The 27,422-nt window shown below is 34.0% G+C and overlaps 2 protein-coding genes across 2 annotated transcripts; one reads left to right on the forward strand and one right to left on the reverse strand.

The window, feature by feature from the left end:
- Positions 1-875: 875 nt before the first annotated feature.
- LOC106116219 (homeobox protein 4) lies at positions 876-2,505 on the reverse strand. The gene is made up of 2 exons (XM_013309975.1): positions 1,814-2,505; positions 876-1,470 (listed from the first exon to the last, which is right to left on the reverse strand). The coding sequence occupies exons 1-2, from the start codon at positions 2,427-2,429 to the stop codon at positions 914-916; spliced, it is 1,173 nt and encodes a 390-aa protein (XP_013165429.1). The 5' UTR covers positions 2,430-2,505; the 3' UTR covers positions 876-913.
- Positions 2,506-16,034: 13,529 nt separating this feature from the next.
- Positions 16,035-19,763, forward strand: LOC106116091 (homeobox protein bagpipe). Its single transcript, XM_013309831.1, has 3 exons — positions 16,035-16,057; positions 16,609-16,949; positions 18,838-19,763. Exons 1-3 carry the CDS (start codon positions 16,035-16,037, stop codon positions 19,758-19,760), a joined length of 1,287 nt encoding a protein of 428 aa, XP_013165285.1. The 3' UTR covers positions 19,761-19,763.
- The last annotated feature ends 7,659 nt before the right edge of the window (positions 19,764-27,422 follow it).

Here is a 27,422-nt window from a genome sequence, read left to right on the forward strand (position 1 = left end):
GAGATGTACGGAGGAGTACTTATTCCGACCCTCCGTATGGAGAACGATGATGATGATTAGTATTTATAACATCTACCTGATATATTTGGGTCAAGGCTCGTATACCTATGCGGACGAGAGCGAAAGCGTGCCCGTGGTCCCGTCCCGATGCGTTGGAGGAACAGAGAGGTTCAGTGGGTATGCCTCCGCTATGGAGGAGAATCCCACATAACTACCGCGTCCCCCCCGGGGCGCGGAGTATGCATAAAGCATTCCTCTCTGGGAAAAAATGGCTCTTATACCTATGTATTTTCGAGAAATACTTTCGCTGTGTTTTCATACACTGTTATCCTACTTTCACAACTACACAATAACTTAGTAATTGCAAGAAACTAAACTCTCGATTAGATAAAAAAAATAATAGGAAAAGCTAATATCAGATAAAAAAAATAGAATTACAGATTTAGGGCATTCAAATTTACATTGTTTATTTAGGATGGAATGTTTTAAAGGTGGATTACCATCCAATGCTTTAAGACTAAAATTCTATTAACAAAGCTAGGAGAGGAAGAAAAGTGTAACTATCAGTCAACCGCGACTTACCGTTGGTTACTGAGACCAAAACCTCTATATAAAACATATCATCATCCCTGTAATTATCTGTGACAAAACAGAGATAACAATATGTTTTAAAACGGGGATTTTAGTCTCGGAAACTCACGTTTAGTCCGTTTATGGACTGGAATAAAAGTAACATTTTAGGTGATATTTTTTATTTACAATATACTGACTTATTTAATTTAAACTTAACACTAATTTCAAAATACATAAAATTGCACAGAGCGCAGTCGAAACTTTATTTTTTTTAATTCAATAACAATTATACTCTTTGGTGATCAGTCTATTTTGGCACGTTTAATAAAATCATGTTTCATCAACAAACATAATTCATTGTATAAAATTTCTTAATATCATTATGTTCCGTGTAATCATTCTCTCTAATATTCGTGTAATCTGAAGATGTTCCAACATTTTGTTCCATATCTATATGTCTATAATATTTATCTTGTACATTATCGTAGTTCAAACTATCGTCGAAATAAATCGGCATGCTTTCATTTGTATCACAAATGGGTTCATTTTCAGTCTTCGTAGTTACATAATGTTCTATTTTAATTTGATTGACTTCAGTTTCTGGTTTGTACAATTTTCTTCCTGTACTTTTACTTGGTTTTGCATCCGTTGATGTTGAAACTTCTGGAGTAGTTATTCTTTTACTTTTATATCTTCTATTTTGGAACCATATTTTAACTTGTGTTGGTGATAAGTTCAATGTTTTCGCAAGTTGTTCTCGTTCTGGTGCGGTTAAGTACTTCTGTGCACGAAAACGTAATTCCAAAGCGTGCACTTGTGTTTGGGAAAAGAGGATTCTCGGTTTTCTTTTTGTATTCTTATCTTTTTTGTCCGTTTTTCCGTTTGTCACTACTGCCTCTGTAATTAAGAAAAGACTGGTTAGAAAGATAAATATTAAAAAAAAATTATCTACATTTAAAATTGTCCGATCCGATTCTGGATTCGATTGTCGTACGAGAATATTCCTTACGATCTAAAATAAGCTTGATACTTTACTTTTTTAATATGAAATGTTCTACTAAAGCAACATTCATATTTTGAGGCCAATTTGCTCTATTTTTTTTTAATTAGTGGCATTCATTGTTTTTTTTTATATCAAAAGGTGGCAAACGAGAAAGCGGCCACCTGAAATTGCTGAAATAGCGAAGTGACCGTTGCCCATGTTTGCACTTATGTTAATATATCCAAACTAAAATCTTACTTGTTGTTTTCCTTGTTATATTATTAAAGGTTTCCAATACATCTGCTTTGGGGTAAGTATTAAAATTTTGTAGATTTGGTTGTTGAGTTTTATCAGGAACTGGACCTAAAGGTGGCATCACACTGGGCGGGTCTCTCTCAACACTATCGAGTTTCATTGAACTTTCTCCTGTTTGGACAGGAACTTCTTGATATTCGTGTGTCTGATAGAAGTTGTGATAATATTGATTGTAGTTATAAAATTCATCGACTTTATGATCGTATTCAGGATTCCAATATTCCATGTTACTATGGACTGGTATATTGTGGTATACTTGACTGACGTAATCAGGGCAGTATTGATTTTGATGGTATACAGGTTCGATATCATTTATTCTTCTTTCATTCTTCCACATATCGTTTCGTTCGTAATAATTTTGATTTATATTTAATATATCCTTCACTGAGAATGGTGTTGTTAAATTAGTATTATCGTCGATTTTCAATCTATAATTCGTTTCTTCCTTATGTTGACTTTTCGAGTTTGTTTCTTGGTAGTTATAGAAATCGTTTTTCAATTCGTTGTAGTTGTGTTTTAAATTATTATTGTTATATGCGATTTGTTCGTAGGACTCCATGTTTTATTTCACTTTACACTAATTCATTTTACACTATGACAAATGGTTGTAGGACGCGCCTGATTTAGGTTGATGTCCAAATGACTTTCAATGGAAGACTGATGGTGCTAAAGATTGTGCTTCGAAACCAATCCACGCCCGTTGTGGGCGGAGCTTTGGGTTATATTGTTGTCCTTTTCTTTTACATAAAAGATCCCTGTCTATCTTTCTCATTTTATCATGCCGTATGTTTACTACGCGGCGTAAATAAACGGGTGAGTGATTTCATTTGGCGGGTGCGTGTTTGATCCCTTTTCTCTGATTTGGATGACGTAATTTTATTATGGGCTTTAACTTGTTTATTTGATTGAATTGCGGCTTAAATTTGTTTTTAATTATGTTTATTAAAATTCGGTAGAACAACAAACTCAATCCACCTATAAAAACTTTTCACTAATCCATCACTAAAAAAAACTTATAGTTTTATTAAAAGAAAAATATATGTATTTCCTTTTAAAAGATAGTTTGGTTTACACCATTAGTATCACTTTCACTGTTAATAAATTATCTGTAGAAAGATATTAGAAATTCTAAAAAATTATAAAGTCTAGTAAAAAAAATGATGAAAACCAAGTCTCGAAAATTTTGCGGCAATGTAAATCGGTGGTGGCGTATATAAATTATGTTTACCTCTAACCACGTTAGTCTTGAAACAGTAAATAAACAAATTCTTCGTTATTCCATCAACAAGCAGTCAAGTACCGTAATAGCAGCTCAATCGCCGCAAACCGACGACAAAAATGTTTATACAATTGTTCACACCTTTAAAGTTACACGACCATTGGTTGAAATTTGACCATAATTCAAATTTTGTAAACAAAAATACACACATAACAGTGGTAGAGCCCGGTTTAACATCTTCGCACGAATTGGCTCGCCTCGCCCGCTGAAATACCACGACTATACAGAAGACAGGCGTGAAGTGGAAGCAATTCCGCGTTTCCTCTGATGAGTGGTCCCGGAGGCCTAATTTAGTCCTCTTTCCCATACCACCCTTTTTCTTATAAGGAAAGTATGGGAAGTGAAAGATGACTTTCCGGATGAGAGGATGCATGGAAAGGGAAAATATTTTCTTTTTGTGCATCCTCTCCTCCGTCGATTAAAGGTAGGCAACACATATGCAATTGCGTACGTCTATGGGCAACGGTCACTTCGCTATTTCAGCGATTTCAGGTGGCCGCTCGCTCGTTTGCCACCTCATGATATAAAAATAGGCTCTTTGAGGAAATATCAAAAAATTTAATCGACATCACAGGGGACTATAGAGCTGGCAGCTACCTCGGACAAAGAATTAGTTTAGCTATTCAAAGGGGGAACGCTGCCAGTATCTTCGGAAGCTTGCCTTAAGGGACTTCTTTTAATAATATATTTTAGTTAATTATTCGCTCATAATATTTTATTTAATATCATAGATTTTAAACTCATTTTATTCATATTGTATAAATACTTAATTTATTTTTAAGATCAACATCACAGCGTCATTTTCAAAATAAATTTCGCGCTATTTACTTCAAAATTTAAATATTATAAATGCGAAGGTTTGGATGAATAGATTGTTAGAGCGGCTGCATGGATCTAGTTGAAATTTGACAAAAATGATGGAACAGTCTGGAAGAACGCAGAAACTACGTTCTACTAAGAAAAGTTTCGGGCGACAGCCAGTAATATGAAACATAATATAAAGTGTAACCTATCGTTTTATTGTAAAACAATAGACCTGCCCAGGGTTTGCCCGGGAAAAAAGTACAAATACGGATGCAAGTTTGATTATATTAAATTTCTTTTATCAAATGGTCGACTGGCGTAAGCTCTTTCAAGCCTTTTTTTCCATGTAAATTTCATATTATAATTACAATAATGTTAGAATTTCTTCTTGATATTAAAATATTAAGTTATTTTTTTCAAAGAGACGAAACTTTTTTTTTATTATCATCCAAAAAAAAATGCGTTGAATGTTCCAATTCGTAACTGCCAAAGCGTAGACATAAAACCGAAGTGACAGTAGCAATAAAAATTATCTTTTTTTTCTGACATTTCTTTTACAATTTTTTCTAATATAGTTCACCACTGGAGGTCATAAAATGTATCGAACACTTCCGTAAGGAAACCCGACACTTCACTGTCCTATAACTGCTCGTAACACGAGATATTTGAAACAAAGACCTATTTTGTTTATTGAATATATTTCTAAGCAAGACACGTGGCGCTTGTTCTATATTTAAATTAAGTTTTATTTAAATTTTTATAGTCTGCCAGTATTTCGAAAATAATTTTATTGCATTTTATTGTATATTACATTATAAGTTGTGGCCTGCAACTCCGTCCGCGAGAACTTAAAAATAAAATAAAAAAGAAAATATTGCAGCTCCAATTTTTATAACACATTGTTGTATAATTTCCACATCATAGTAAAAATAATAATAAAAGTATTTTAAGTATAAGACCACGACTCATTCTGCGTGGAATTATCAAAAACTTAATTAGTAGCCTATGTGTCCTTCCTGGTTATGTTCTACATCTATTCCAAACTTCAGCGAGATATATCAAGCCGTTCTGGAGATACCTTCAAGGAAATATCCATCCATCCATCTACACATTTGTATTTATGTCAGACAGATTACTCTAATTAAATTGATTTTACTACAATTTACATACAAATTTACATACATACGCGCGAAAAAAAACCCTCATATCGGTCGGTAAAAATGTCCTTCCTGAGCCTCAATACAAACTGTTTTATCGACATCTGTGACGTCATACAATGATTTATGAAGTGTAATTAATTTGAAACTGAGCACGCAAATAGTGGCTGGATGTAATAGGGTTCTCTCCACAATACATATTAAAACAAATATTAGTAAAGCAAGCATTTTAGAAAAGTAAATATAGAAAATATCTTACTAATATTATAAATGCGAATGTTTGGATGGATGGATGTTTGTTTGAAGGTATCTCCAGAACAGCAGAACGGATTTCGATTAAATTTGGTATACATATAGAACATGGAAGAACACGTAGGCTACTAATAAAGTATTTTTTTTTTCAATTCAGCGCGGACGGAGTCTTAGGCGAAAGCTAGTTTGAAATAATATTATTTGATATGTGACTCTTTTATTAAAGTAATAAATGAATTAAGAGGAAATTAATAAAAACTTGAACTTATACTTTGGAGAAAAAATAATCGAATGTAAGGGGTTTACTATCCAAAAACTAGATTATCCGTTTGGTCTTCAAATTTATAGACATAAAAACATACACACAAACCCACTATATTTTTATTCGGGTGAAAACAACCTTTTTGGTACGCCTAACCAATACCAGAAATTATTGAAAAAAAAAGCTCTTCCCTTTGCAATTAAAATAAGCAGTATTAGTGTTTTAGTAAACAGTATTAAAATGCGAAGTATTTGTTTGTCACGCCATAAATTAAAGGTTAAATATCCAAGAAACTTTTTAAGTGGCAACTTTAATGTTTTCTTAAGTTATGCGTTTAAAAAATGTCATCTCAGTAATAAACTTGCGTGTTTATGAGAGAACTTTGAAGTTTTCAAAAGTGGACAGTTTTAGGTCAATTTTTTCTACGCATATAACGTTTAATTACTATTTCTAGCAATTTTTATTTAGCAAGAATTAAGGTTTTGTAGCCAAAAGTGTCAGTAATAAAAGCATTAATACCTTAGGGTATAGAAAATATTTTGTAATCCTTATAATAACTTTGAATGGGGCGCACCAACCAACAAAATACTCTGGTAAAGTCGAGTTGAGTGCGACATAGCGCTTCAAAATCAAAAAAATATTTTATGTTGTTTTCTCATACGTTATTTGTTTTACAGCAATGATCTATATATATAAAAGAAAGTTGTGTTAGTTACACTATTTATAACTCAAGAACGGATTTACCGATATGCCTGAAAATTGATGAGGATGTAGCTTAGAGCCAGGAGACGGACATAGGATACTATTTATTCTTTTTTTTCTTTTTCTAATTTATGCCTTTAAGAGCTGCTTTTTAGGGTTCCGTACCTCATAGGAAAAAAACGGAACCCTTATAGGATCACTTTGTTGTCCGTTCGTCCCTCTATCAAGACCCTTTTTATTTAACTTATCTATATATTAAGGTTTTTTATATATCCAGGAGAACGGAGTCGCGGGCGACAGCTAGTTAATTAATAAAAATGTTATAATTACGTAGTCAAGATAACATAGTGTTAGTCCGGTTAGAGAAATCTTTAGGAACGAACGGCGCCTAAACAGAATGATTCGTTTTGCTCATTGGAAATAGATTGAATCCGTCTCGTCCGTCCGTATGTCTGTGATGAATGTAGTGCACGTGGGTGTTTGATGTATTAATATTGGTAGTGCTTTTAAGGTTATCTCTGTATAGAAGGTGATCTGGCCCGATAGTCCGATACCATGCCACCCGCGAGTACACCCGACCGAAATAGTGGTCACAAGTATAAATATTTGTTTTAATTTTATTTTTAAATAATTATTTTATCTTTTTTGAATGAATACATTTATAGTAAAAGAATAAAAGCTAGTATTTAGGTAAAAAAGACTTTTGGTAGTTTTTGTGAGTATCTTTCGACTATATCACAGATAAAAATAAAAATGTCGTACAATTTCATTGTATACTTAAGCAAACTGTTAACACATTAATAAAAAACTAAAATCAGCAAGAACAATAACTGTGAAAATGTATGAAATTCTAGACAATATTGAGCTTAAAGTAAATGAAATTATTACTAAATAAAATACGTTTAAATCCAAAGCTATTACCGTTTTACAGTATTGCGTGCGCCTGTACACCATTACTAAGCCCGCGCAGTGCGCGCGCTCGTTAGCTTTTATTTGGACGCCGGACTCCTGTTCCAGCGTCTGTACACTTAATAACAATTTAATAGGGCCTTACAAAATTTATACATTAAGAAATATCCAATATTTATAAGCAAGGAATCACAGCAAGGAAGCGCTCTTTATTTATTTAACTCCAATTTTTTACTACCGCGTTTATTAGTGTAGTTGTGAATTTTGATAAATTTTCTATTATAAGTAAAATAAAAATACTTTTAAATCGATTTACAGTGTAATATAAATAACTTAATCACTGCAACAATAATTTAATTTTGTAACTTAAACTTAACTTTGATGCTCATTGTAGATATTTCACATAATGTCTCTGAGTTCCACAATTACAGGGGCTTCTTTATGGAATATATTAGCAGATTTTTTGGAAATTTACTAATAATTCTTGTACCATTCCAAACAAAGCTCAAACATAGTCAAATGACGAGATTCAAACCCCCGACCAATAGATCGGAAATCCGTACCTTTAACTAGGGTATTCAATTTTTGTTTATCCAGATTTTTCTTTAATAAGAAGACAATGTTATATACTTTCATGTTAATTAATAAAATAATTTAAATGCGCACATACCATTATTTTTGTCCGAGAGTGTAGGAGGGAATCTTTCTCAGTGCGTTATCAGTGTTCAATACATGTGCACAGTTTAATGTTCCCATTCTGTTTTATTCAATTAATTGCCGGCGGCGCGATGATGTGGCTCCGCTCACAAATGAATAAAATTAAATCATTATCTACACATATAGACATTTCTTAGTCATAGCTTTTACAAGAAAAAATATATTTAATAAAACTACAGTTATTACTAATATTATAATATCGATGGATGGTTATAAGAAGGTATCTCCAGAACAGTTGCATGTATCTCGCTGAAATTCGGCGCTGATGTAGAAAATGTCTTGAAGAACGGATAGGCTACTTATGTTTTTTTTTTTTAATTCCGTGCGGACAGAGTTTTTTTTTATAACAGAAGGGGGCAAACGAGCAGCGGGAACACCGAGGTGTTCAACGACGCCCATGGACATCAGCAATACCAGAGGAATCGCAGATGCGTTGCCGGCCTTTGAGGTGGTGATAGGCTCGCTTCTTGAAGGACCCTAAGTCGTATTAGTTTGGAAATACCGCCGAGGACAGACCGTTCTACAACGCGGCTGTGCGAGGCAAAAAGTTGCGCGAAAATCGCACCGTTGTGCATATAGCACTCCCCGTGGTATATGCGGTAGAAAATGCAGAGGAAACTAACGTCCCTCCGCAGCGCCAGAGTGTCGAGCCGATCAGCAAAAGCTCGGTCGTTGACGATTCGAATCGCTCAATCGAGTTGCGGGCAACAGTTGGTTTACATATGTATTTGTGTTGTGAATCAGAACTTAAAAATTACATTAATTAAAAACAACATGATACTAGACATGGTCAAAGAGAGGCGACGTCCAGGAATGAGAAAATGATATACTATAGAGAGAAACGGTTGTATGGAAAGATATTGGTGGTTCATACATACAAGTTAAGTATAAGGAAAACATAGGAAGTTGTCTGTTGTGTTTATCTTATTGAGTTTCCTGTAAATACTTAAAAAATTACGTTCCTAGTTTAAAAGTAATCAATTCTAAAACGTATTCCTAAAATTATATTGCAAAAATTATTTCTCTATACCACTTTGTACGTAACAAAAAACGAGTCGTACCGTTTTTTAAAGAGAAATAAAATACGAAACCTATGTATTTGGGGATCTTATCGACGCATTGACAAATCTCGGGTCCCCATCTATCGGCGATCGGCAAAAAATACGGCGCCAGCACGCCAATAAATAACATTGGCCGCGTCAATATCCCGCCTACTACGCCCCCGCGACACACAAAAAACACACAAATTTGTTTAGATAAAACATTCACGACCGTGACCTTATGGGCTGGGCAGAATTAACTAGTTCTCCACGGTCTAATCACATTTAACCACCAATTTTGGTCCGGCTCGCCCGGTGAAACACCACAACCACACAGAAGGCAGGCGTGAAGTGGAAGCAATTCCGCGTTCAGTCTGATGACTGTGCGACCCGGAGGCCTAATTTAGTCCTCTTTTCCTTCCTACCCTTTTTCTTATGAGGATAGGATGGCAAGTCGAAGTGAACTTTTTGGATGAGAGGATGCATGGAAATGTTTTCTTTCCGTGCATCCTCTCCTCCGTCGATTAAAAGAAGTAACACAAATGCAATTGCGTATGTCTATGGGCAACGGTCACTTCGCTATTTCAGCGATTTCAGGTGGCCGCTCGCTCGTTGGCCACCATGACATTAAAAAAAACAATTTTTATGCATATTTGTAAGTTAGAAAAATTATAATTAATATTTAATGTAATCTTCAGGCAATGTCTATGGCATTAAATATGTTTTACACGTAAAAATAGTGTTTTCGTAGTTTATTCAATAAGATATAAGGGGGATGACATGTTTGGCCACGGTAAGTTTGGAACTTACCGGACCTAAATATACCTATAATATTTTTAGAGCAATAGAGTTTTTAAATGTGACATTTAAATATCATTTTTTTTTTATTTTAACAATACTTAACATTACTAATAGTTTTATCCATTATAGAATCTTACTAATATTGTAAATGCGAATGTTTAGATGGATGGATGGATGTTTGAAGGTATCTCCAGAACGGCTAAACGGATCTCGATGAAATTTGGCATTCATATAGAACATAGTCTGGAAGACTACATAGGGAATTATTGTTTTGTTTTACATCCATGCGGACGGAGTCGTAGGCGATAGCTAGTAGAATAATAAAACAAAAATTCGAAACTAAAATGATGAAACCAAGAGCCTTTTACATCATATTGCAAGATTGAAGGAAATATAAAAAATGTCTTAAGGGTCAGACATGCTATGAGGTGACAAAAAGTTGAAGGGTCAGGGTCTAAGTGACATGTATTGCGTAAAATTTGGCAATGACTTATGCGAGCCATGCGGCGACCGAGGCACTGTGGCGCCACCGAGTGGTGACAACCGAAATTGTGCAAAAAATGTAACGAATTTCATGCACTATTTGACCTTTTAAATATCTTAAAGAGTTACCTGTTTAAAAAGTTTGTAAAACTAAATTATTTTAAAATTTAAAGTTTTACAAATACTTATTTTTCGATCAAATATTTTTTACGTAATCGATATTCAGCATTTTAATTTCAAATACAGGGTGACGCGAGCCACGCGACGCAAATATACAATTTTAGTTTTTACAGTTTACGTCGTATGCGAAATGCGTAAATGTAAAGAAAAGTGTAGCAAGACCATGCGAAGAACATCATCTCTGTCTACACTTCACTTCACTACAGGAGTGTAGCGTGATTATTTATTAAGTTTTTAGGACCTAATGATAATATCATACGATTTTTGCTATCTTTTTACTTACGGGATTAAGGCAAGTTATTCGCAATTAGCTCTTAAAAGTTCGATGACCTCAAAAAATGTATGCCATGAAGTGATTTAAAGAGGTCAAATGTTGATGTTCACGGTCATCGGGTCCAGTGACGTGTGATGACGTCACGGGCCACTTCACGACTCAGACACTCCATCGAAAGTTATCGACTTTATTCGGCAATCATTCAGCTAATAGAGATAGAATTTATAGCGCGACGTACTTTATCTATGCAGCTTTTGGTGTCATGTCAAGGTTGTAAAGGTTTTTAGGAATTATTTAATTTGAGAGAAAAAGAAATGCAGCTAAGCAAAACAAACACAGATATTTGCGCTTCGTTACCGGTCTTGAAAGGGTATGTGCATCCTGAACTAATTCTCCTTGCCATGGGTTGCGGATGAGAGCGAAAGCGTGCCCGTGGCCCCGTCCCGATGCGAAGGAAGGAGAGGTTTAGTGGGTATGCCTCCGCTATGGAGAATCCCACATAACTACCGCGTCCCCCCCGGGCCGCGGAGTATGCATAAAGCATTTCTCTCTGGAAAAAAAAGTCTCCTTGCCATGTCTCTTTGTTTGGTTACTTTAAAATTAACTAGATTCATTTTAATTCGATTCAATTTAAAGATTTCGTTCATACGTTTCCTACGTTTGAAATATATTAGCAGCCTAGCTTTCATTCTTTTCTTCGTTGAGATTTTTATACAGGGTGCCCCAAAAGGTTACGTACATAGGAAGGGGTATGATAGGTGTGGTCACAAGGGTCACCAGAAAAATAAAATGAAAATTCCCCTCTGGGTATTAAAAAAAATAAATGGCATTTTTTAAAAACTTAAAAATTTTACACCTTCTGGGGCAATTTTGTAACCGATGACCTACAAATATTGCTATATTTAAAAAAAGCTATTATGTTATCGTCAATAACCTTTATCAATATGAAATAAAAAAACAATACAACTAACAAAGATTTTAAAGAAAATTAAAATTGCCCCAGAAGGTGTAAAATTTTTAATTTTTTAAAAAATGCCATTTATTTTTTTTAATACCCAGAGGGGAATTTTTATTTTATTTTTCTGGTGACCCTTGTGACCACTCCTGTCATCCCACTTCCTATGTACGTAACCTTTTGGGACACCCTATATAAATGGGTCCCACCATTCTTAAGTTATATCAGGCCACAAAGTAATCACAATTCTTAATTTCGATATTCAATAATGATACTGCACACCGCTGCGCATTTCTCACCGCAATCACTGCCCGAGCTCCAAATAAACGCATTTAACAGTGAACGATTATCGTATCAATTACTCTGAGATCGAACCCGCGTCCGACCTGACAGACGACATATGGTTCATGTCAGACTGACGCACTGTGGGTGCATCCCGAGCCCACCTTGACTAAGACGAGTCATCTCATAAAAATATCCTTATAACAAACTAAAGCTAAATGATTTCATGTCAACATCTCCATGATATTCTATGGGGTCAGCGACGGTTTTCTTTTTAGATGTCGATCATTTAATCATTGTAGTAGTCAATCACTTCTTACTAATGATTCCAGTACAACTATCTCTTCCCTAGTCCTACTTTTATAGTTTCACCCCTCTAAGTTGACATGTAAATGATGTAGGTATGTAATAAATGTGTATCTACGCTTCCTGTTTATAAATTTCACGGCAAATCGTCAACACAAAATAATAACGTGTGGAATTTATTCATAAAGTGAGATTTATATTTCGATACTTTGTATATACAATTGTAAAGATACTGTTTTACATATTCCTAATTACAAAAGTCAAAATTATAATTACTAGCGGCACCTATCGACCAGATTCCCAATTAATTTCTCGATAGAGCCATCTATTGTCCAAAACGAACTTGTCCTTCGGTTAACTTTGTTCTCTATTGATCTAAGCCATGTTTTTATTTAGAAATAAACACTCTGATCAGTTTAAAATTATATTTAAAAAAATTTACATCTATTTTTTAATATTTATCATTAATTTACGTTCTAGTTTCAGCGCCATCTAGTGTGTAGTAGCAATATCTAAATATCATCATAAAGAATGAAAACAGAGCCCTCTATGTTTATCATCAATAACTAACATAAAATTCAAACACACCAGTTCGAAGACACACGTGTGAAAACTGTTTGAAAAACATTAAGATATTGTAAATAATGTTCCTACTATTAATTAAATATAAAAATATGCAATGAAATCTCGTAACCTAACTGCATTAAATGGATATACTTTATTCTGTTACCTTTAATGTTGCAAATATAAACGTAGAAAAACAAGCGAACCGAGATCCTTCTCTTTTTGAAGTCGTTTGAAAATACTTGTAGTTGTTGAAGCATTGGAGATGGCACTATTTTATTTGGCAATCGAGGTGGTCAAGATCTTTGACTCAAGGCTTTGTTGGATGTTTAGCTATATGTAGAATGTTGGTACATTGCATTACATATGTACCAACATCATTTGTATTCTATCGTTCAATCGAAAGCGCATTAACACAATTGTAAACCAATATATATTATTTCTCGTAGACTTTACACATTTTTAGACAGGATACATTTTAAAAACAAGACATAATATTTTTAACCTTATTAATTTACTTTTATACAATTCGTTTTAATAATATAAAGATACTTTATCTAATATTAAATCTACACTAAGTAACTCCTTAGTGAACGTTGAAGGAAGAATAGTAACTAAAATTTGACTTTTATATCGTTTATTTTAAATTTACCACAGTGTAGAGAATGTGTTCATTTATTTCAAAAAATGAGTAAGGTTTTCTATTTTTTTCCTTAAGCCATGTCTAAAATATTCCTAAGTCTACTCTGTGGCACTTTGGTTATGAGCTCTTTCATGTTAAGTGGCTCCTTCTGTTCTGTTTGTAAACAGCCGCCGCCGCTTTGATTGTAAAGCGATCGGAAAATCACTCGGTCAATAATAAATCGATTAATGATCGATTAGTGATCCGATTCGTTCTCTTGATTCGATTTTAATTTGGGAATCAAAGCGCGTATCGAATAAACAAATCTAAAACTCACAACTGTTATTTTTCTACTAAATATGTAACATTATCCAACTCCATTATCTTTTAAAAAGAAGAAGAAATATCTTTCTGTTTTCGGCTCTATCCTATAAATAATACATTTGCAATGTTTTGATTTTAATAGAGCTCACTTCGCTACTTAAACAATATATGGGGGTTAGACAAAGTCCATTCGCTACGACGCGATACCATAACAAACTTCTAAAATGTGTAGAACTGATTATAACTCTAGATAAGTCACGTGATTGTCGTGCGTCAGTTCCATACATTTTTGAAGTTCGCAATGGAATCGCTATGAAGCGAATGCACTTTGTCCAACACCGTAGGTAACCGCTTTCTTATTTTACACTTCGTACAGTTAACTGCATAAAAAATAATGTATACGACATTAAAAAAAAATTAAACATGTCTACGAATTCATGCGTTTATGGTCGAAGCTATACGTGCATACATATTTTTGAAACCAAAGCTGAATAAATGTTTCTGTATCTTTGTAAATGTATTCATGTTTATGCAACAGACATTAAAAAGAAAAAGAAAAGGATATTTTCCTTTTATCTGTAGCCCTACCCTGCTAAATCTACCTCTCCTCCCCATGACTTCCTAAGAACAAAGAAAGAAAGGGGACTAACGCTAGGCCGGCACGCACTGATCAGACGAATCGCGGAATAATTTCCACTTGACACCTATTTGTGGTCATATTCCAGCGGTCGAGTTATTCGTGCAACAGATGTTATTGTGGACTCTACTGTTACTACTAATCGATTAAAAATAACTCGATGTATAATCTTATTTATAGATTTAGAATCGTTATAATCGATATGGATTTACCGCTTGGGGTCAGAGCGTCGACCGCAAACACGCCACTTAACTTCACCGATAGCCACTTAGGATATACATATAACATAATAAAGTTAAAGACAGCACATTACATAAAATCTTATATATAAAATTCTCGTGCCACAATTTTCGTTCCCATACACCTCCGAAACGGCTTGTCCGATTCTCATGAAATTTTGTGAGCATATTGAGTAGGTCAGAGAATCGGCCAACATCTATTTCTTATCCCCCTTAATGTTAACGGTAGTCCACCTCTAATTTTTTAGTTTTATTTTTTAGACAAACACGCGGACGAAGTCGCGGTCGACAGCTAGTAAGCTATAAAATGAATAAGACATCTAGCACATAAAAGCCTTAACAGATTGTAAAAAAAAGATGTTTGGAGTTATACACGACATAGAAATAATACTCTACCTTTCTTTTTTTTTAATACTGAGCTAGCAAATTTATTATCTGTGCGGGCTCTAAAGAGAAGTTAGTTGATATTAGTTAATTAAGTGCGTAAAATTAAAAAAGCGTAACAGACGAGGCTAAAATTGGACGTCGCATCTATACTTTTGTAAGTCTATGGTAATCCACTCGATGGCATACGATATGGCCTCTTCATTGTACATCATCTAAGTGAAATATGAAACGCATCGGCTCTTACTGATCGACTTATATCAGTATTATTAAAATATAAAGTAAACGTTTAAATTATTGTGTTGTTTCTTATACAGCCAAATTTAACAACTTTTAAGGTCATTCATACGTTAGACAACGTCAAACTTTGAAATATCGCCATGTGTACGAAGGTCACAAGTAGGTCGATTATTTAAATAGTAAATTTGACATGCTAAAACTACACTAAGTGTCTCTTTTAAGTGATTATGAGTCGATATTTAAATTAACAACTGTTTTATTTTACATATTTAGTACTTTCTATTTATAAACTGTTTTATCTAATTTTACGCTAGAGCCGTGATAATATATGTAGCAATAATTGCTTATGAAATACGTATGTCAGACATAAAATCTTTTAACAAATTAATTTAATACTATTACGAATTAATTTATTTAAATCTGTAAATATAAAATTAACAAATTAACATATACATAAAATCAAACATAAAATATTGCCAACCAACTTTTCTCAGGTGCGAACTAAGTTAAAAAAAAAACTTATCCGACACAGATAAAAAAGTTTAATTTATGTTGACATTTCCACTCACAAAATATTTTTATTGGTCGACCGCAATCCCCGCGCTCACCTGATTGGTCTATTTAAATGTGGAACTAATGGGCGAGAGAGAGGTTTTACTGTGGCTGTCAGGTTGTGTACTAGAGAGAGAGGGACGGCTAGACACTTGTAGTGCTTACCACTAAAGCGGTGCGTTAACGCGGTCGAAGTACGATGCGACGTGCAACGAATGAAAAGTAGGGTTGTTACGAATTGGCTCTCAAGGATATTTAATATAATTTTTATTCAAACAAGATTACTGTATATTTTAAATATTCCGTAAAGTAATTTTAAACAAATAGGTAAATCGTAACTATAATAAATTATTTATAGCATTACCAACGAATATTAATTGTTCTAAATAAAAAAAAATATTTAATGAAGAAATTATATCTCATTGTGTAATTAGAAACAGTAATGTTCATCTTCATTATTTAAATTAAAAATATAAATTGCATAGCAGAATTGCCCAAATATTTTTTTTAAATCTCACTGGCCAATATTTGTAGGTGCGACAATCATCTAACGACGCGAAGCGATCAAACGGCATTCACGTAAACATCTTCAAGAAAAACTTCAGCGATCCCCACTGCGCGCACTTCGCAAGCTTTTTTAAAAATCTAACGCCCCTTATTGTGCTATCTCATTCCCACACAAGCAAACTTATCGCACGTTATCTATTGCCATCTCTTTCTAAAGCTTAAGGCACTAAACCGGGCAATCTATCAGCCAAAGTTTATTCGTTCAGTGAACGCTTTGCGGTGGGACGTATTTCTAAACGTGTTAATGTGGTATACGAAATAATAACTGTTAAAATGGATACTGGCAATCTAACAACACCGTTTTCGATAAACGACATATTAACAAAAGAGAACGAAACGAAATGTGACTATGAGAACTTTTCTAATTCCAATTTCAAAGTGAGTTTTCTCGGCAAACCTGCCAGTTACAAAGATGAAGGTTTCAGAAAGGAGGTTGTAGAAAAAAGTATGAAGTACTACGATGACTGCAACGCTTACAGAGACTACGGGGACGATGGTGCTTTGGATATGTCGAGGAAGAATAATTTTCCAGTCACGGAACTGTCAGGTATGTTCTTTTTTATATTTTCTTTAATGCTCTTCAGTTGTATTTTTAATTTATTCCATCTAATCTTGACATAGTATTACAAACATAAATGCTATGGAAGAGAATTGTAACATTTGCGATAGCATAAGAAATCAAAAGATATAATTTCTTGTTCATCTTGTAATTACAAAATATTAAACTGATTAAAAGATGAAGATAAACTTTTTTTTTTCATAAAATATTAAGTGTGGTGATGATGCATAAATCATACTTAATAAATATTGTGTAAACGTACATCTAACTCAATCCTTAGCGCGGAATTTAAAAAAAAATCTTGGTTATGTCACCCGGGGAAAGTGTAGCTTCCCAACAGTGTACGAATTTTCCAAATCGGTTCAGTAGTTTCGGAACTCATTCAGTGCAAACAAACATTCATACAATCAAATATTGCTCCTATTATTAATACTCAATATCGATTTGCTTATCTTTTTTATTGGATTAAAAAAGTGACAACTTTTACCTTAATTATACAGATAAAACAAAATGAAGTCGTCGCAAAAATAAACGGAATTCAAGTACAACCCTTAAACAGGGCTTTATAAAAAGAATGTTGGAAAATCTGTTTGCATATTCCTGAAAATTTTACAACGGCTAAATTAGTCGATATACTGTATTATTATAATTGTAGTTAATTTCATAATTTTTTCTTACGCGCCTAAAGAATAAAGATTCCAAATTTAAACCAATTATTCAAATTTCGAATGTCCTTCGAATGTCATTACATTAAGGGTTCATTCCAAATTCAAATCGCGAACAATGCAAGTGTAATGGCGCGTTCACACTGTCGGTGCCGGCGCGCGACATCTCGCGACCACTTGCGTCACTACCCCTCATTATGACACGTCACTTACGCTCTATACGAACATTCAATATAGTAATTACTAATGTCCCACAGACACGTGTCAGTCCAATTGCGAATAGCTTTTTTCGTTAATTTTCTATAGTGCATGTAGTACTAAGGAGTTCGTACTTACTTAAATTGTTTAGTGCCGACTTGAATATTTAATCGCTGAAGCAACGTTAAGTCAGCAGACACACATTTTAGAAATATTTATAACTAGTAAGTCTGATCGCTTTTCTACCCTTTGTTATTAGAATAAAGTTCTGGCAATTCCTTAATACTTCTATAAGTAGTATGAAAATGAGCAAACTTGGTACTAAATTAACTACCTATTACAATAATGCAACCATTTTATAAAAGGAACTATAACAAAAGATTGCGCACACGCGAAAACATTGTTAGATTTATTCAAAAAGTTTTACCCGAACGACTAATGACTGATGACAATTTATGTAATGGATCCATTGTGAATGCTCCTTTATAAGCAAATGGCGTGATACTGGTTCACTATATTGAATACATTTAAGGTTTTATAATAACTTTATTTGATCACCTTCGTATATCTTTTATAATTTAACTGTTTGAACTCGCGTTCCTAAAAATTTACTTAAAGATAAATAGTTTCATATACTATGATAGTGTAATTCTACATTTTAACTTAATCGCGCATTTTTAAAATGCCAAAAATTTTCTATACTATATTCTAAAAGATAAAGTACGTAATATCAGCTTCTTGCTTATGGGAATGTACGCTTACTTCAATTTTATTCAATTTCTTTTTATTACTTTAACTAGCTGTTATCCGCGTCTCCGTTCGCGCGGAATTAAAAAAAAAACTTGATAATTAGCCTATATCTTCCAAACTATGTTCTAAATCTAATATTCATTCATTAATTTCATCAAGATTCGATCAGCCGTTCTACGCATACCTTCTAAAATACATCCATCCATATAAACTTAGGCATTTAATTTTAATTTTAGTATGATTAATATTATCATTTGTTACAGATGACTACGATTCACGCTCATCGAACACCGGCTCGCCGATACGACGCAGCAACTCCTCTCCAAACTCAGACATCGGCTATAAACCTTTCAACCTCCACTACGAGCCACGAAAGTGTACAACACCCCCTCCACCAGATACCAGAGCCTTACACTCACCAAACTACAACATCAACGAATACTCACAAAACGGAGGACGAAAGAAACGATCGAGAGCCGCTTTCTCACACGCTCAAGTATACGAACTCGAAAGACGGTTCAGTCAACAGAGATATCTCTCAGGTCCCGAACGCGCCGACTTAGCGGTCAACCTAAAACTTACTGAAACCCAAGTTAAAATATGGTTCCAAAACCGACGCTACAAAACCAAAAGAAAACAAATGCAGATGCAGGAAAGTGGTATGCTCGCCGCAGCAGCAGCAGCAGCAAACCACGCTAGGAAAGTAGCTGTTAAAGTACTTGTTAATAACAATGGTCAACCAACCATATCTGATTTAAAACAGTACCAAACACCTATTATTGGTAAAACACTAAATCCTTTATTCACGCCACCGAATCTTCTAGAAGGTTCGCCTATATTGAAACATTTTGCTGGTGTTTACGGCGTCGATTTTGCCAAGAATCCAGAATACAAAGCACTTTTACAAGAGTCGTATAATCAAGCAGTGCTTCAATCGTTGTATGGACCTCATTTAGGTGTGAATTATCCCAACATACCTTTATCGTATATGTACTATCCTAGTCATTCGTCCTTTGGTATGCCAGTCCCTTGTGATTTAGATAGAAATCAAGGCGAATCAAGTATAGATATGAAAGATTTTAGGGAAGATGCAAATAAGACAAAAGATAAACTCGATAAAGGCAAAATGCTTCACGATGAGAACAGCAATGAAAGCATGGCCAGTAATATTGAAATAGAGAATTAAAATTTAAAAAGGTGACGTTCCTTTTTTAAATATTTGAATTTCGTAGAAAAGAATCTTTATGATGTTTTAAACAAATGTGTTTTTTTGAATATGGAATAAATTATTTTAAACATTGTTTGATAACCAAATTTAAATATTTAACGTAGCAATATTAAAAATTATTTCTTTATTTCAATCAATAAACCAAAGATATAAATGTACACCAAAAATGAAATACCAAAGACAAGTTTAAATCCTTAGATAGTGTAATTGTTAAAGTTAGTTGTTTATTTAGTTGTAAATAATGTTGTAACGTTTTTTTCTAGATTATATTGTAATTTAGTTCATCACGTTTGTAAATAGTATGTTTGTGATTAGTTAATTCAAAATTTTAAATAAAAGTGCAATATACAAAAAATGTTTTAGTATTTTCATTGAATAATACCTTATCCTTATCTTTTCCAGGATATTCTTTTATGTTTACAATATTTAGGAAAACAAATATCGAGAAATAATAAGCTAATTATAATTTAGTATAGAACTTATTATATATTAAGAGCGTCGGTGGCTCAGAGGTCAAGCACTTGACTTGCAATCTGCAGGTCCTGGGTTCGAATCCCGCCATGTACCAATGTGTTTTTGGATTTCCGATTTACATATGTACATTTATCCGACGATCTTACGGTGAAGGAAAACATCGTGATGCAACCTGCACATATCTGAGAAGTAATTCAAAGATATGTGTGAAGTCAACCAACCCGCACTTGGCCAGCGTGGTTGACTATGGCCTAATCACCCTTAACTTAGGGTAGGCTCCGAGCCCCTTGAACGTGGGGACTTATAGTGAGCTGATGATAACGATAGAACATATTACTTTGGGCCCAAAACCTTCAAGACTAATGAACATTATATGTAATCATTTAACTGTATATACTAATTTAGTAGACTAGGTGTTTATTGGAATCCCGCCGGTAATGTACGAAAGCGGGAAATTTGATGAAGAAAAAATGGCGCAGCACAAATACTGCTTCCTTAGACAATGTAACAATTGATTATCGATATCGCTAAGAGAATCGACAATTGTGTCAAAATATATAGGAAAAATACGTACCATGGCCGTGGCAACGAACATTATTGTATACTTACTTATTTAACTTTTCGTTCAACGAAATCGCTTATTGCATATTACTTTGACTACGCGGCCATTTTATTTTAACAGTGGTAGAGCCCGCTTTAACATCTTCGCACGAATCGGCCCGGCTCGCCCGGTGAAATACCACGACCACACAGAAGACAGGCGTGAAGTGGAAGCAATTCCGCGTTTCGTCTGATGAGTGTGTGTCCCGGAGGCCTAATTTAGTCCTCTTTCCCTTCCCAGTCTTTTTCTTATAAGGAAAGGATGGGAAGAGGAAGTGGATTTTCCGGATGAGAGGATGCATGGAAAGGGAAGATATTTTCTTTGTGTGCATCCTCTCCTCCGTCATATAAAGGTAGGCAACACATATGCAATTGCGTATGTCTATTGGCAACGGTCACTTCGCTATTTCAGCGATTTCAGGTGGCCGCTCGCTCGCTTGCAACCTTATGATATAAAAAAAAAATACTTTTGGTAAGTAATATTCATAGATTATTAATCCATAGAAAAGCATTCGAAAGCTTAAAGATGCTAGACTTGAAGTAAAGAATGTTAGCGAAATCATCACCTTAGAAATTGCTTGTACGAGGAGAGGTTTAAAAAGTATGGAAACAGATTTATTTATATCCTAATATCCTATAATATCTACTCATAGAAAGGACCGAAACTTGACAAATGAGATTGATATAGTTTAATTGGTAACCTAATTATAATTATTTATTTTTCAGTACTTCGACATATTTTTTTCTTAATTAATTTAGTAAGTTAACTTCGCTATTTGGCAAATTTAAATAGCCGCTTGCTCGGCAAAACAGCCTTTTGATACTAAAATAAAACATATACTGACTTAGTACATTGTCGTATCTTTCTCTTTGGAATCAAAAAGTATATTTCGAAAGTAAGTTACTACAGACAATTTCAGAATGCTTTTCCATACTATACGAGCCTATCTTGAATTATCATATGAATAGTGAACGGAGGAGCGCGCGGTGCAACATTATGAAAATTCCAAGCTTCGACTTCCGGACGAAGAATTTTCTAAGACTCGCTGCTGTTACACTTTCGACTCGCCCCGATAGCTTTGAAAGCTGTTTTACATTTTAAGAATTACGCTTTGAATACGTATATTTTATATGACGTGAGTAAAGTTATTTAAAACGAAGGACCAAGGTTTTACTAAAGAGATTTATCTTTAATCAACTTTAGTACTAAGGAAACATTTACTTCTATCTTACTTCTTACTAATATTATAAATGTTAATGTTTAGATGCATGGATGTTTGTCAACGGATCTCGATAAACTTACGCATGGATGTAGAACATAGTCTGGAAGAATATATAAGCTACTGAGTTTCTTTTTAATTCTTGGCAGAGGGAGTCTAATGCGACAGCTACACGACGCAAAAGTGTGCCAAAAGAAAACCAGCTAAACGTATCCAGGGACAAACTAACCCGTCCCTGTACTGGTTTTCGTTTGGCTCTTTTATACTTATCTAAATTGTTACATAAAGATGGATTTGTATACACACTGTATATGCATTGTACATATCTGTATATCATATTAATATTATAAATGCGAATGTTTAGATGGACGGATGTTTTTTTAAAGATATCTCCAGAACGACTGAACGGATTACGATCAAATTTGGCATAAATATAGAATATAGTCTGGAAGAAAACATAGGCTACTATTTTTTTTAATTCCGAGCGGACGGAGTCGCAGGCGACAGCGAGTGTAACATAAATATTTAATACAAACATCAACAAACAGAAGTAAAAACGTGTTCTTAAAGATTCGCCCATAGATAAATATTGATTTATATGATCCGTTTTATATTTCCTTGTTTTGCTCTTCCAATCATATCATAAATTTTGTTTTAAATGAATATCCTGATATTTTATATAAGTAAATAATATTAATGTACTTAACAAAAGATGGAAATGCGTACAAATGTTTGAATATTAAAATAAAATTATTCCGTTTAAAATTATATAAAGACAGGAATATTAAGTAAATAGTGGCTTGTCTATAAAATTGAAGATTGACAAAGATTTTTTTTTTTATTTTACAAACTTATATTTTGAGCAATTTAGAGCGAAAGGCAGTGTATTTTTTAAAAACTTGTTTTGTGGTTTTCTTACGTCCTTATACTAAGAAGTGTTCGAAAGATTCCCTTAAAGAATCCCACGTCGAACTTGGAAGGAAAAATTAACGTCAACTTGTTCCAATCATTTCCAGTACGCACAAGGGAAGTTGATTCAAAACATTTCGTATGGGCGGGACTTCTAATCTTGCCAATCATTGTGTTCTACGACGTTGGAAATATTCGTAGGTGTTACCGCGAATACGTAAAGACGTGCATTGTTAATTTTCCGTTGTAATCAATGGACGTAAATTGCATAGTTTTATTGGAATCCCGCTACTATTCTCGAATGATTTACTGTTCAGTACAGAACAAGAAAATAAAAAACTGTTGGAAATATCTTAGATTCGCGTTTAATTAGAAGAAGTACATTAGTGGTGCGACATGTGTGCGCGCGAGTGCGAGAATTGCGAGAATGAATTGAATGAAAGAGTGAATGCTTGAAGTTGAGTGACGTCGCCCCCGCGCCGCTCGGCCAGGTGTCAAGTTCGGCGCAGACATTTACTATTGCTTATAACTATAAAAAGGCACAAATTTACCAGCTAATATTACAAGAAATGTTAAAAGAGTAGGGAAGTATTAATTCCCACACGATATTTTTCACCATAGACAACTATTGTTGCATTTAAAAATGTGACATTTCTAACCATGGGTTTCTGAAACCAAATCATCTGAATAACATATCGTCATCCCTGTCATTATATTTAACAAATCCGAGATAACAATATCTTTTTAACGGGAATTTTGGTCTCAGAAACCAAAGATAAATCGCATAGGTAATTTTACTAGCTTAAAAAACTTGATTGAAACGGAGTAATTTTTACTATTGTAAAAAAATCGCGTAATTAAATCTGTCTATGATTAATAACAATTATTTTTATATAACCGATCAATCAGAAGATAAAGAACACTTAATAATATCCTAATCTATATCCTAAGATGCCGTCAACGTACCTGTAATCAAAGTTCGAAGAAATCGTTTATTTTATTTATATTGGTTCGCGTTAAAACGGTCAAAGTGATGAGTCGACAATTACCGATTGTCGATGCGTTAGTGCTCTAAACATTGCATTACCGCCCATCCTCTCATAAGGATGCGTAGGGATGTAACCTTTATCGATAAAATTGAACTTTTATCGAATTCATTGATAATTTGCATCTATCGCGGATATAGTAAACCCGTGTTTAGTCTAAAATTATATTGCACATTAGTTTTAAAAAGAAATGTATGTTATTTGGTTAATTAATAACAGTAATTGAAATAAACTTTTTATGTTAAAAAATCTTAATTCTACCCATAGAGCTGATTTGCTAAGAAACATGAGATAAAAATTAAAGGATGTTTAAATCGATATTTCAAAATCACAAAACAAAAATATACTGGCAATGTAAAATTCGGAACCTATAAAAATAAAAGCACTTACCCAATCAGATGCAGCGTCCAGCCGATGATCACTGTGGATTAAGAGAAAATAATAATTAGTAAATATCGTGAATAAGCATTTTATCGATATCGATAATATATAATTGCTATACCCATCGCTATAGACGTTTAGTGGTGACGCTCGCTGGGCTCGTGTTTCGGAGCACGTGCGCCGGAAATGTCATCAGGTAAACAAATACGCCTACAGCACATCACTAATTACTGGCTGCTCACATGTAAACATCGGTCAGCTCCCGACTGAATTAACCATCTAATTGTTTTTCTTTTATAAACTTTTTTGTATTCTGTACCTCTTTAGTGCACGTGATACATCTGGATGTAGTGTGGATATGTTATACGATAGATTATGTGTTTTCTACTCTGCGTTTCGCATTGTGATAAAATTTTAATACGATATTTTGAAAAAGTTCGCATATGTATTTATAGAAAAGTCATATTTTTTATAAGAGAAGGGGGCAAACGTGCGGCGGCAACACCGAGGTGATCAACGATACCCATGGACATCCGCAACACCAGAGGAACTGTAAATGCGTTGCCGGCATTAAGGAAATGGTATGCTCGCTTCTAGAAGGATCCTTGATGTGGGGTTAGTCAATTGTACAAAACCATTTTTATCCCTTTCTTTTTTCTTAAAAAAAAGAAAAAAGATAAGACATTACGTAAAGGTGTGATGTCAGTGAAAATCACGCCAAAATTTCTATAATATTATAAAAAAAACTTGAATTTCCAAACCCATACTGAAAATAGATCGAATAGAGGGTGTTCTTACTTGCGTAAAACCTGGTATGGGTTGCTTGTTGTAAATAATTGAAGATTACATAAGTGACAACACTTGTCTCAGCACATGTAGACAATCAACGTTACGTAACGACAATGTTCGTTTGATGGCGTCAATAATGGCCGACATTCCCAGAGCTTTGTTTACGTCGCACATTTGCTACGGATCGAAACTGCGGCCGGTTCTCATCGGATATAATAACGTGCTATTAATTTCCCAGTTATAGTCACCTTATTGCACAAAATGCAAAGTGGTACATCGTCATCAGAAGGATTAGGGTAAACGTACCCGATATTGGCGGGGTCACAAAATTTATTTAAATATTTAATTTTACTCTATCTTCTCTTCATAAAGTTATTGTTTTTAACCGACGTCAAAAAGGGGGAGGCTTTCAATTCACCAGTATATTTAACTTTTTTTATTATGCTTTTCATATTTATTGTTTTAAAAATATTTATCTCTTGTCATAGTCATTTTATGTTCATATGAACTATTTACATAGATTATTAATATTGTTTTAAACTCTATTACCCCTGTATTTTTCTCCTCAATCAAATAGATTTTTATTCATTTCGAAACTACTAAAAACGTATTAATTATATAACTAAGGCGATGTTATTATAAGGACACCCCGGAAATCTTTTAAAAGAACTGCACCATTAGCGCAACCTTTTAAACCTTTACCCCTTTGAACAAAAAATAAGGTTTGGTAGAAAAAGCAAATTAGTACAATTTGCCACGCCACTTAACTAATAGGCAAAACAATTTCAAATCAGGCGAGACGTCGAAAAAATCGCACCAGATTTTGTGCAACTGCGGTCCCCTACCATAAGCACATTAAAAAGTCGAAGCAATTTTTATTCATGTACCTAATAAGACCAGAACTTATTTTTTTTTAAATATTTCTAATCTTTAACAATACGAACAGAAAATAAAGCTAAATTAGGTGAATACATTCAGGATTATAAGAAAAAGCTAACATTAGAATCATATTTGACATTGACATGTTCATTTGGCAGTAATTATAATAATATTGCCAAAGTACGAAGCATTTCCATCACGACAGGTCTAACACAAAGTTTACTATAAATCATATTTGGCACAATAATAATATATTTAGTCGTAAATAAAATCGCAAATGCGTGTCATTCGACGAGATAAAGTCGCAACAAAGTCGAACATTCGAGTTTCCATAGTATGGGTGTCGTCTAGACGAGAGGCGTCGCCCACCCCGCGGCGGTCACTTCACAGGCGACAGCACTTGCCTACGTCTAGTGCGTTGGTGGCCCTTCGTCAATGGACTTGCGATTATTTTTTACAATCCATGGGAAAGTTGTCTGTGGTACTCATTTTTTTATTACATTGCGACAAGCACATAATTTTTTAGCCAGGTTTTGATGACGATTATAAAGATGTTTATTATAGCTTTAATAAAAAAAAAATCGAATGATACATCTAACTCGTGTAATAATTTATCGAACACTATCCTAGTAGTATCCTGTTAAAGTTAAAGTTAAGTTATTTGTAGGTATGCATAGCTTCTTCAGTTAAGTGAATAAGCACAAAAAGTAGTTTATCAACGTTTTAATGCAAATAAATTACTGGAAATAACAGTTTCTGAGCTTAAAAGTTTGTTTCAAGTACTAACGTTAGTCGAAGTAATTTGGTAGCTTAATGAGAATTAAAATGGGTCAGCTCTTTAATTCCAGATGGCTATTGTTCTAAAGATATAAAATCATCGATTTAGTACTCATCTAGATGTAAAATAAACCGGAGAGTACAAGTATACTTTGCTACTGCAACTAATTATCCGTTCGCTTTTACGCGCGTAAAAAATACGTAATTATGGATATAAAACCTCTTTCGTCGTAAAACGCCCAGATAAAAAGGTCGTGAAGGCACTTCCTTTCGTTTAATCCCTCATAAAATGGTTCCTGTGAGACCATTAACACTATTTTTACGCTTTTTTTTTTCAAATTCATTGAACGAGCCGTCCTCAATGAGGCTCATTTATATTTTAAAAACATCGAAAATAACACACTTTGTTTACATTAAATTTTAGTGTAATACGTAAACTGTGTGCCGAATTTTTCTAATGTTAAGTCCGTCCTGATGAGAAATAGGGGCGAAAATGGCGTAACAAGAGAAGAGTCATCTGTTAGGATGTTGTGCGAGGAAGCGAT

The sequence above is a fragment of the Papilio xuthus genome, unplaced genomic scaffold (genome assembly GCF_000836235.2).
Source record: "Papilio xuthus unplaced genomic scaffold, Pxut_1.1 DF827756.1, whole genome shotgun sequence".
Classification (NCBI taxonomy): Eukaryota; Metazoa; Arthropoda; class Insecta; order Lepidoptera; family Papilionidae; genus Papilio; species Papilio xuthus.